Raw genomic sequence first — 12,191 nt, forward strand, 5'->3', positions numbered from 1 at the left:
CTCATTCTCAGGGATATACTATCTCAACAAAGAAGCACCTAAAGGAAACTTGCACCATATACGCCACTCATCAGACCAGCTTAGTGACATATTTGGCCTTGTGCTTCTGTCTTCCTTAAGCAGTGGATCTGTCTCCAGACGCAACAGTCACTATCCAGGAATGCACCGTGTAGGATAGTGAAACTGATGCTAAACCCCAGGTATGAACCCACGCCTGAGGACCATTAATCTTAAAAGATCTCTGAAGATACAGCTCATCTCAACAGGAAGTCATGGCTGACATTGTTTCACTACGGAGATGCTTTCACCTCCTTCTCAAGTCTTTGTCAGATTGATTGACTATGCTGACATCCACATGTTTCTGTCAGTGGTGCTGTCAGTTATTTATGAATGTTACATGAGTTTTTATCTTGGTTTCTGATTAACCTCAAAAATACTTTTTCAGCAAAAATAGATTTTACCATATCAAAAATAAATGAATCGAATTAATTAAACACTATAAAACCACATTTTTCCCAGAACCTGCAACACAAAAGTGGCCTTTTACTGCTTGGGCATGAAACTGAATTTTCCCCTGACCAAGTCAGACCTATTTTTGTTTGGCTATTTACTGTGCACTCGCTGGAAATCAATTAACCCCTAGATTTTCTCTCTATTGGCTGCTCGCAGAGTCTCCACAGTAGCCGTTTCTCAACAGCCTCAGGGGAAAGAAAAATCACCCCAAGATCAATATGGTTCAGCACTGAGCCAGGCACAAAGATTCCCGTCTCAAACACATCACATGATATTGGGAGACCTTCTTGTAAACTCAACAGACAGCCAAGGTTCAATAACATGAGCAACAGCAGCTACTAATGTATGAAAACCTTTATATGGCCCTTTTGCATCTGCTGTCAGAAATCCTTAGATGTTTCTTTGGAAACCTGAAGCTGCAAGGAATGACAGGTTTCTGTGATAAAAGCAGTGAGAGAAAAAAAAGGCTCTCATTCTCTCACACTACAACGAAATAACCATGGTAAGGCATGCAGGAAACACAAGCAATGGTATTATGTTACATTTCTCTCTCTAACCGCAGGGTGTTTGGTTACAGACAGCTCTGTACTCAGTGGATATAAGTAGATTAATTATGTGGTTCATGTTTCAAGTTTCAGACTTTAGCACAACATAAAAAGAGCATTAAACCTATTGACTGGTCCTGAAACGATGCACTGAACCACTCAAACTACAACACGCGTCACTGATAACACACATTCAATTCTTTGTTTTTGTTTCTGTCTCTGACACATAAACACACAAGTAATTAATTTCAGCCAGAACAATTACTGGAGAGTGATGTACTTGACTGTTTCAAGCACTGCAGTCTTATTAATCACAGGGAATTTTCTAGCACATTTCAACAATCACAACAGTAAGGAAGTGGGCCTTCCTGGAGGTTTTTTAGAGAGAGGTGCCACCAAGTGGTTTGATGAAGAATTGGGTGCCACTGAGCTGAAAAACAAAATGTAACTGTTGTTGTTCACATGAGGTTTTGCTGCCATCCAGTGGAATATTTTTACACTGTAGCCTGTGTGATGGTATATTTGTACAGCTAGGGGCCCAACAAGTCCATTCTACACCCAAGCTCCTGATGACATGCTGCCCATTTGACCCCAAAAGTTGTATTTAAACTATGATTCATATTTTCCAAAACATATATTGCCATAATCTACGTCATATACACATGCTTAATGCTCAGTGGAACTTCAGCGAGTAAAACAGTAACACTAATAAGCTGAATTTCATTAAGTTGATTTGGCACCATGTGATTTTAGTAGACATGTAACTCTAGAATGTATCATCTATTGTTATTTTTTGAATTAGGACAACTGTTTTTTGTTTGTATTTTTTATAGTTTGTACATGGAAATAATAAAAGAAACCTGGAATACATGAATTTCAAAGAAACATATATAAACAAATGTGCATTAATTATGAATAAGAGGCACCACATAAAAAGCAATGAACTTGAAAACAATTAGCAGAAGAAAAGTAAACCCTTTCTCATTGTGTGTGTGGGATTACATTTCGCACAGACAGCTGTGGTGCAGGTGGTAATGTTCCTAAGCGTGCAGGGTCTCAGCTGCTGCTGGTGAGTTTTTCCCCCCGTTCACTTCCTTTTCCCCTTTCCCCGCTGGACTGCCAAGAGGCCAGCTGTGGGGAATGAGAGCTACGCTGTGTTTATGGAAAGAGTTAAGGCTGGGGAAGGAGGGCATTGCTGGCTGCCTGTTTAACATATTGTTCCTCTCCAAACATAACAAAGATGTGTATAGTTTGGTTCAATCACATCTATATTTACAGTAAAAGCTTTTACCAGGATTGAAGCCAATCTATTTCTACTTCTCATGATTAGATCTGATTAAATATTATAAAGGTCCACTTTATAATGGTGTTATTTTCCCCAATTAATGGTAAGTGCATTTCGTAAAGTGAGTAAGACATGATCATGATTGAATGATGTTAAAGCATGCAAAGCAAACACACACACACACACACACACACACATACACATACACGTGTCCTTACAAAAACAAATCATGAACAGAGCCTCACATTTAAAGCCTCACATGGAAAACTACACTGCTGCAGTTACTGCTAGAACTATAACTACATCATCAATCAGATACCACAGCACATGACAAAACATAATGCATATACTTAGACATGTATGTTTGATCCCTGAATAAAGATTATTGTCAAATTTAAGGTCAGTCCATTTCCAATTTAGTTTATCACTTTCCCAAAAAAACTGATGCTGTCTGACATTGAAAATAAGATTAAAACATATCAATCAAAAAACAATCATGAACATTGCCATCAGCTGATGGAAAAAAGCAGTACTATTACTTGTACTGTAATACTGTAATCACCCCATTATTGATCCCACTACAACTCCTTATGTAAATGCATTTGCAGTTGTTGTCACCCTAAATAATGAAATCATGGCAGTTACTGAGAAAGTTGGTTCCGCTCATCTCTCTGAATTTCCATGTGGTGGGATGTCACAGGCTGTGGCTCTTGAATAAGCTCCAGTATGTCATCAAACTGGTACCACAGGATGTCTTCTCATGCAGGCCAGTAGAACCTGTTGGTTGTCGGACATGTGTTTATCATTACCAATCTGAGCCTGAAGACGTTGATGGCTGCTCTCTCTGTGGGACTGATCTGGACTCTGAGGAGGGCTGAAATAGCTCTTTAAAGGACCAGTGTGTAGGATTTAGTGCCATCTAGCGGTGAGGTTGCACATTGTAACAAACTGAATACCCCTCCCCTCCCTCCCTCCTGTCACACTAAATCCTGTGACAGGGTGGAAAGTTTCAAAGTAATATGGCAAAAATTCTAACTAAGTTAACACCACACCCAGATAGCAAAACCGACACTTTCATCCGTCCCACATGCCACGTGGAATGATGGCACTTGGGCGGTCCACTCCTGTTTCCCAGGTCTAGGCCACAAGCAAGCTGTATGTAAACCAAGAACAAACCAGATAAACCAGAACATGCCCACATCCAGAATACACATACCTGAGAACACTGCATCTTTACCAAAAAAGGCCCACATTTGATTTGGGATTTTTGGGCCACATTTGCTATTTTACATGTGGGCAATGTCAGGCTCACATCCATTTTGTCCGGGCCAGAAGAAGGCCAGCAGTGCTGCATCATTTCCTGAAGAGGCCCACTTCCATATGGTATCTGGGCACTTAGCATGCAACTAAATCAAAAAATCATGTTATAAAATCTATGTTATGCTTGACAGAGAAGGTTTTGAAAGAAAAGTGTAACAAAAAATGTTCTAAAAGAAAATCAAAACTCACCAGTATTTCAACCAAAATATATTTTTTTTCTTTTTAAAAATTGATTAACAAATTTCTCATGAAGAGGGAAGTGTTTATGCTCCTAAAACGAAAAAGTCTGAGATTTATGTAATATTTATTGAGCGTTACCTCTCATGAATGTGAGATATGGTTAGAACGGACATGAGAAATGACTTTAGTTCAACAGAAAACAGTTTAAAAAGTGTGTTGTTTAGTAAGTGTGTAGGAGAACCTAGGGTGGCCGCGAAACTCGGCCCTCCGGCTAACTTGAATGGGGATAAAACAATTCAATCTCTTTTAGGCTTTCGAAATGTGATCGGACCGAATGAATCAAATTCTGATAGTGCGACGAGTCATTTTGCAGGGGTAGTGATGCTCAAAAAAATGTATCCGCTGATTTACGGACGTCTCTTTCACAATGTAAGTCTATGGAAAAAAGTCTTTTTGGGCCCAATAGCGTCACGTGACGTTGTAATTACACGGTTTGGCCACTATGTCAAATTGGCCTCACAGCCTGGCGCTGTTCCTGGGTGCTTGAAGAGGACCCGCTCCCTATGTAACTATAAAGGGCTCAATAATGAAAACAACTATTTTTATTTTCAGATTATTATAAACTAATTAAAACATACTTATGAATATTATGTTCAATTTCTGCCAAGTCGTTGATGCCACTAAATTCTACACACTGGACCTTTAACAGTTTTCATGGAATGAATACTGTGCTTCAGTTTTTTTTTTTTTTTTTTTTAATAAGTTACTATTGTAAAGGCATACTCTGACTTTTGTACCCCAACATCACGTTTCAGCAGCCCTGCTCTGTGATTTTGTTTTCTTGCGTAACATGAGCGCTCCTCCTTGTTTGTGTAGTTACAGAGAGCAGCAGCGGCACCACCCACCCCGCGCCCTCTCTCCACCACTCCCCCCTTCTATGTGCACACACAGGCGGGCTGAGAGCGGCAGCACATTACGATACAAGGCGCTGCGAGGGATCAAGCACCGTCGCACTGGAATGAGCTGTTACGGGAATCCCCTACGAGCCTCCCTCTTTAGGCTGAAAACGTGAGAAGAAAAAAGGCTGCAGCATCAGTCGGACATCAGCTCTGCGGAAAGCAGCAATTTAAAAAACAACAACAACAACAACAAGAAAAAAAAACAACAAGAGGATCAACTTCTGGAACTGCAATATCTCCTCTCTCTTCAGACAACACTCCCATCACATACCGTGCATTTCCGTCCATCACCGGGCCGAGGAGACGTTGACAGAGGGGACGGGGGGGAGGTGTAGAGACAGAGCTAAGCGCCCAGAGACAGAGGGAGAGCAGGGGTGGGGAGGAGAGGATGGAGGCCCTACTTCCTGTGCTGAAGAGTCACCCAGGCCTGTCGGTGCTGGTGTGCTCTCTGGTTTTCAGGGTGGTCCACAGGTTGTTGCAAAGGCTGCCAGTGCCCAAAGTGGTGAGGCAGGATGACTACCGCTCCTGGAAGTGGCGGAACCTCTCTGTGTCCCTGGTGCACTCCCTGCTGACCGGGACATGGGCCTTGACCTGGTAAGTCTCCATCCATCCATCCATGCATCCGTCCATTCACACTGGGACACCATTGTCTATTCACAGTCCACAGTGTGTGTGTGTGTGTATGTGTGTGTGTATGTGTGTGTGTATGTGTGTGTGTGTGTGTGTGTGTGTGTGTGTGTGTGTGTGTGTGTGTGCAGCAGTGACAGCCTGTGGCAGCCAGGCCAGGCAGGAGGAGGAAAAGGGCATGTTCAAACAGGGAGAGGGACGGGGGAGACAATGGCATTTTGAAGTGGGGAGAGAAATGCCACTGTACAGTATGGGCCACACAAAGCTCTTTTTGCTACTAGGCTTGTACTGTTGAGTTGGTGTACAACTCAAATCAAATCTTATCAATCTAACAGTCTGCCAGTATTATGGGTTACTCAAGTCTGTATCAACTGGAAAAACCTGCTGGCAAAACGATTCTTGTTAAAGCAACTAGTTTTTGGGGCGGGGACCATGCTTGTGACTCATCTTTTAACAGCAAGAAGTGGGACCAAGGTCAAATTTTTGGAATGTCTGTGCTTTCACTTAACGACAGCTGCATTTAATTTGTAGAAGTATGAGTTAGAAATGGCTGAGAGCTTCAGTGGAGGTGAGCGGAGTAAGTTTTCAAATTGAAAAGGGAGGTTGTTTTGCTTCCAAACACACAAAGGTGCACTCAAAAGTAGTGCCGAGGTAACATGTGAAAAGGTGCACTGCTTTAAATGTCATGTAAGGAGTAGGTTATTTATTAACAATACTTCTTGGTCTTGGTGTATTTATAAAGGGAGGGGACACACAGGGAAACCTTTCTTTTTGAGGTGTGACCCTTTTGCTAAACAGCAATAAGAAGTGACAAAGAAAAATGTAACATCAGTGAGTCTATTTTTGAATAAAATAGTCGTAGAATTGCAGAAATAGTGTTTTTTTTTAGATACATAAACATATAAACTAGATAGTAAAGAGCATTAAACAATAATGGCTCTATTACGACTACATCTATTAGTCAGGGGGTTAAAAAAATCCATAACACCTGATATTAATGTCTCTGCTTAGTCAGGCTTTTCTCTCCAGGAGTGAGCCCATGTATGTCTGAGTGAGGCGAATACAGACCCATCTATCCATAACATGTATCCCTCTCCAGTGTGGTGGTTTGGCCGGAGACGCTGAGAAACATCCACTCTTACCACACCTCGCTATCCTACCTGCTCGTCTGCGTCTCAACAGGTCAGTGAAAGCAATGTGGAAAAGGAATTGACACTCGAGGATAACAGTAAAATAAATACAAGTTAGGTTTTGGTATTTATATGAAGATTAATTTGCAATGTTTCATTTTCTTGTTTTGGTGCACACAAATTATTAGTCTTATTGTTTGATTTTGCACATGTTGATCAACGTGCAGTCGGCAGAGGAATAGTCTTGTTTGTAGTGTTTTATGCACAAGAATGCACATGTCCTGAGGCGTACAACTGCCACCTTTCCAGTTACTGCTATTCAGAGAAACAACAAAAAGATCCGCCCTCTCACCTGTTCCTCAGAACAGGCGAGTGGGCGGATCCTCTAAATCACCATGGACACCAAAGCCAATCCCCTGAGGACTCAGGGGTCTGGTCTGGGCTGTATATGATCAGGTCTTATGTGCATCTTTGTGTAACCATGACGACGCAAACCTATGGAGATCTGCCCTAACAACCACAAGCAGCTATTAGTTCCACAGAGGCCATCGACGCCAGATACTGGAGGTCATGTTCTTTAACATAGTGACTGGTTGTGTGTCTCACTATCCACAGCATGCCAGTCATTCCCAGGCACAAAGGGACTCTTAGTCACTTGAATTCCTCCAGTTAAATGAGGCCAACACAGTTTGATAACCATGGATATGTTGCGATTTTTTTAGCTGGCATGTTCTAAAAATAATGACTCATAAATAAAGAGATAAACTCTGCTGTCAGATTATTTCCATAAACAAAGATGTTTGTTGAAATCTGTAAGATGTGTTCAACACAACCTTGTGAAAAGGTGATCGCCAGCTACATGCTTTTAATGGTAGTTTGATTTATTAAGTGCCATTAACAAAACAAACAATGGCAATAGTTTGAATAGTAAAGGGGTGAATTCAGAGTGCGCACATGAGTTTCAGAATTTGCTAAGATTTCACGTCAGCCTTGAGTAGTCTCTTAAAGCTGAAATTTCAGTGAATTGATCTGTATTATATCCATCAGTATGCTGCAGTGTGGTGAAACACCAAACCACAGATTTGTCAGGTTTGTCAAGTCGCACCTGTCTGGTTGACCGTGACATTTCAGCTGAATACCTGCAGTTAATCTACTCAACTACTACTCTGCAACAACAGACACTTTATAATGTTTGCTTTTTGGTTTCATGTGATGTTTGAATGTACACAGCGTTGTCAAGTGCAGCTTTATTGTAAAATGATGTATTTACAAGTAAAAGAAATTGTCAAATGTAATGGAAGATGAAAATATGAAAGAAGCTGAAAATAAGCATGTAATTGAAATCATGGAAAAGAGTTTTGAGTATGTATAGATGATCTTGTCAACCATTGTATCGCATGAAATTCTGCACAATTTATCAGTAGTGATTTAATATTAGTTATTTTTCTGAGCTGATTAACCCCACAGCCTCATGCCGGTAACAGAGTCAGTTTTTATTTTTCTTTCCTCTCAGGATACTTCGTGCAAGACGCAGGTGATATTATCCTGACGGGACACGCAAGAGGATCATGGGAATTCTTGCTCCACCATGCACTGGTAAGGCGATGTGCCTGTGGCCACGTTTTCTTTTCAACTCTAACCAGGTTGCGTGTCTGGTTCAGATTATATATTGCTGCCGGTATGTTGAGCTCAGCAACTTGATTGCACAACACCTGTGAAGGAAGTGAACATCATGTGATCATGTGAACATGTGATCTACACAGGTAGCCTGTTTCATATGTGTGTGTGTGTGAAAGTCAGAGAGAGAAGAAGAGAAAGTTGTGTTTTATTTTGAGAAGTTGATTCTTGCTGCAATGTTTGGTCCTAAATATATAGACAGAGAAATATATAGATCAAATAAAATAATCATGAAATGTTGCTAATGTAGTTGTGTGATCAGATGTATTGCATCCAGCTAAACGTCCTGTGTTGTACATAAAGACTTAAAGACTCGTTTTATATACTGAATACTGTTTAATAATTTATCATGTATCCACTGAGCAAACAAATCCAGAGAGAGGGAGTCATTACAGTGAAATAACACAGACTATTTGCACAGCACTGACCTGAGCTGAATGCAATCATGCCACTGAGCGGATATCATTGCAATCATGAGATCAACTGGCAGACTTGCATCATCTTATTTGTATCATTGAATCACGTAGAATATATTTTTGTTCGGTGCTCCCTGTGACATCCAGTTTCCTTTAATTTCCCTCTGAAGTAACCTTAAGGGAGAAAACATCAATCATGCCTGATAGTACCGTTGTGTATCTTTTTGTTCCATCTCCTCATTGAAGGTATATGATGTTAAAACTAAGTGAAACATTTAAAGACTTCATGTTTTATGTATTATATTCTAGATGTTCATTTTAAACGCATTTTCCCAAAATTCTACTTGAGAGATTTGATATGTTTGGAAACTTTGGCACCTTCACTAGATTTTAAATTAAAGTTTTGTGGGCTTGAACCATGTTTGGCTGAGTGTAGTGAGTGTAGTGAGTGTAGTGAGTATTGGGGTTAAAGAGGTTGTATGAGGAGCATTGTTGAGAATCATACAAATATATATTTAGTAAAAGAGCATATATCAGATACTTAATGTTAATTCTTGACCATATTACAAGCTCAACAGGGGTTTTTAGCTCTTTGAAAGCAGCCATTGGCTACCATATATTTGCGTGCAGGGCAATAGCCAAACCTGCAGGGACAAGAGACTTCCACCATCATAGTGAACATCATTAAGTCTCTATTGTTGGTCAAACTTTATATTTTTTGCTCCTGTGTCGGGATTCAAGACAAGGAAATCTCTCTTTATTGTTCATCCATTCAACAGCATATTTTCTTATTTCTACTGTTATGTAGATAGTTATAGTTAGATAATCATACCACATTCCACTACCCCAATACGACAGAAGTTAGTTTTTCGTGCTCACAGAATTGGAAAAACTACATGACTAAAGTCCAACAGCAACCTGTCTCTCCAGAAACAGCGTTCCAGTTAGTCTGGATAATCAACAAACCCTCAATGTTTTCATTGGAGCTGATTTTTTTTTTCTAACTGAACAAATAGTCCTTCTTTAAATGTCATTTCTCAATTATGTGAGCACCACAAATGAAATTCCATTCACCCCTCATCAGAGAAGGATATTTCAAGATCTGGATGAATTAAACCAAAACTATCTGCATGCTTAGATACTCTAACACTAGAAAAGTTACCCAAAAAAAATGTTTTTTTTGTGGTGAACTTACACTTAACAGCTTTACAGGGAAAAGCAAACAATAAAAGCAAGGCAAATACAAAAAAGAACAAACAGTGAGATCATAAAAAAAACCAATGTGATCATCAAACATGTTTGTTAGCTGTATAAACACCTCCTTCTCTTTCTGTCTCCTCCTCAGGTGATCTGGTGTTTCCTGTACGCCCTCTACACTCAGCTGTATGTAGCCGGCGCTGTAATAGCTCTCTTTGTAGAGGTCAACAGTGTCACCTTGCACCTGAGGCTGATGCTAAAGCTGTCCGGAGCTCAGTCCTCCTCCATGTACCACATCAACAAACTCGCCAACCTCTTCACCTACATTGCTTTCCGTCTGAGCACCCAGTTCTACCTCACCTGGTACATTGTCAACAATTACTCCTGGTTGGACCACGGCGGATACTTTCTCATCACCATGGTGGTGATGAATATTATGATCCTGGTTTATTTCTACCGCCTGCTCCGTGCAGACTTCTTCCCTCATAGTAAGAGCTATGCGGGACAGAACGGGATGCATAATAACAACTCCAAAAAGTTTCTCAGTGAGTGACCGGAAGGTTCATGGGACTTTTGTTTAGGGAGGGAGTTTAGACATTTTGTCTTTTTTAAACCATAACTGACACCAATCCTCATGACGACAAGTTCCCTCATTGTATCGCATATCACTGCCAAAGAAAAAAAAAACCCAAACAACTTTTGGTGGAACAGGGTGCTGCCTTGTTCATATGCTGCTTTCAAGAGCTGTTGTAAAGTCCGAAATTTGGCTTTTCACGGGTAAAAATATAATGCAACAGCGCTCCAAATCAAGCTAAAAATTCTAGGTTTGCAGCATTTCTCAAACCCTTGACATCATGTTACCACTTTTAGCATATTTAAGATTCATTTTCGGCACCAAGAATAGTTTGACATTTTGGGAAACAGGCTCATTCGCTTTTTGGCAGAGAGTTAGATGAGAAGGTCGACACCACTCATAGTTGTGAGAGTGACATCAATCTTCTCATCTAACTCTTGGCAAGAAAGTGAATCCAGTAACTTTATTCCATTCTTTAATCCAACAAACAACCTGTGTGAAACACATACATTTGAAATGTGAAAAAGCATTTTGCAGTTGCTAACATTGTTTGCTGACAAACTAGCTACTGTTTATGTTATGAGATATTAAGATATGTTATATCTTTAATGTGTTTATTATGAGGAGAAAATGACATGTAATCCGGTTTTCTCTCCCTGGGTGTACGAACCACCCGCCAGCTGGGATTTTCCGACATCGGCTCACATTTTAATAATATATGTGTACATACAATACATTTTCTCCCTGCATCTCTATGATGCCATTTGTGGCTGAAGAGATAATGGGCTGTGACTGAACTGGTAGTCAAGGACCATTGAACTGGAGACACACACAACAGTACAGGAAAATTGGACTCTTATTACATTCTTGGAGCTGGAGCTGGATCTTCCTGCCATCTAACAGTCAGATTAAGCTCTTTAGGAAGTGGAAACCCTGAGAAACCCTTCATAATGAGCGGCCGCAGCACAATCACTACAATATCACATCATCAGTAGATGTGGAGTAATAGAAGAGTAAAGAGATTAAGTGTGAACCTTGTTTGCTTGTTTGCAAAATAACAGTAATTTTACTGAATAGATCCCCCCCTTTTTTTTAAAAGCTATTGAGTGACGACCTTCAGGTTAAGATGTGTTTCTTCTTTTTACCTAAAATGGATATATAGCATTTTGTAAATAATGTCCTCATGTGCATTCATGTTTGATATATTTCAAATGGTAATACAAGTTGACCATATAGTAGACTTAAAAAGGCTAATTTTCTGATCATGCCATAAATCATAAGTGCTGACAGTGTCAATTAAAAACCTAATGATCAGTACATTTCATTTTCTATTTCAGCCAAGAGAACCCGAACAGACCAGGACAGAGATTAGATGTGTCTGAGCTGTGCTGCAGTGCCTTTACCACAGTGCCTTTCCCAAAAATAAAAAATAAACAGAGACAAAGATGGTGTGTGAATAATAAAGTAAATATGTAGCACAGAATGATGATCTGTATGCTTTTGTAAAAGCTTGATTGTTGCCGAGCAGAGATTTTGGAGACAAACATATAGATTAATTTGACCACAATAGTGTGTAATGTATCTTGTAGTGAATTGTGAGAACAGTTTTTTTTAGGAGCCCTGTATTTTTGCTGAGTGATACCATGAATTAAAAAAGTATTTCAAATCACAGTGTTTGTTTATTTCTGTATTAATATGTCCTCTGCTATTTGTTTGATGTTTTACATCCATGCAGTATAAAGATGAAATGATTAGTCAATGTGGCAAT

The 12,191-nt window shown here is 40.0% G+C and overlaps 1 protein-coding gene across 3 annotated transcripts; it reads left to right on the plus strand.

The window, feature by feature from the left end:
- The first annotated feature begins 4,805 nt into the window (after nucleotides 1-4,805).
- On the plus strand, nucleotides 4,806-12,094 carry tlcd1 (TLC domain containing 1). 3 transcript variants are annotated; one of them, XM_042413126.1, is made up of 5 exons: nucleotides 4,806-5,396; nucleotides 6,529-6,611; nucleotides 8,073-8,155; nucleotides 9,998-10,212; nucleotides 11,761-12,094. In XM_042413126.1, exons 1-5 carry the CDS (start codon nucleotides 5,191-5,193, stop codon nucleotides 11,897-11,899), a joined length of 726 nt encoding a protein of 241 aa, XP_042269060.1. In that variant the 5' UTR covers nucleotides 4,806-5,190; the 3' UTR covers nucleotides 11,900-12,094. The 3 variants fall into 3 exon arrangements, with proteins under 3 accessions (XP_042269060.1, XP_042269058.1, XP_042269059.1); XM_042413124.1 differs by having other exon boundaries at nucleotides 4,809-5,396; nucleotides 9,998-10,394; nucleotides 11,761-11,906; XM_042413125.1 differs by having other exon boundaries at nucleotides 4,811-5,396; nucleotides 9,998-10,337; nucleotides 11,761-11,906.
- Nucleotides 12,095-12,191: the final 97 nt, after the last annotated feature.

The sequence above is a fragment of the Thunnus maccoyii genome, chromosome 6 (genome assembly GCF_910596095.1).
Source record: "Thunnus maccoyii chromosome 6, fThuMac1.1, whole genome shotgun sequence".
Classification (NCBI taxonomy): Eukaryota; Metazoa; Chordata; class Actinopteri; order Scombriformes; family Scombridae; genus Thunnus; species Thunnus maccoyii.

What these genes read in the sequence shown, in the direction of transcription:
- tlcd1 (XM_042413124.1), top strand. Translation starts at nt 5,191, where the DNA reads ATGGAGGCCCTACTTCCTGTGCTGAAGAGTCACCCAGGCCTGTCGGTG. An exon ending in TCTTGCTCCACCATGCACTG is followed by an intron (nt 8,156 to 9,997) that starts GTAAGGCGATGT and finishes TCTCCTCCTCAG; the next exon opens with GTGATCTGGTGTTTCCTGTA. An exon ending in CAACTCCAAAAAGTTTCTCA is followed by an intron (nt 10,395 to 11,760) that starts GTGAGTGACCGG and finishes TTTCTATTTCAG; the next exon opens with CCAAGAGAACCCGAACAGAC.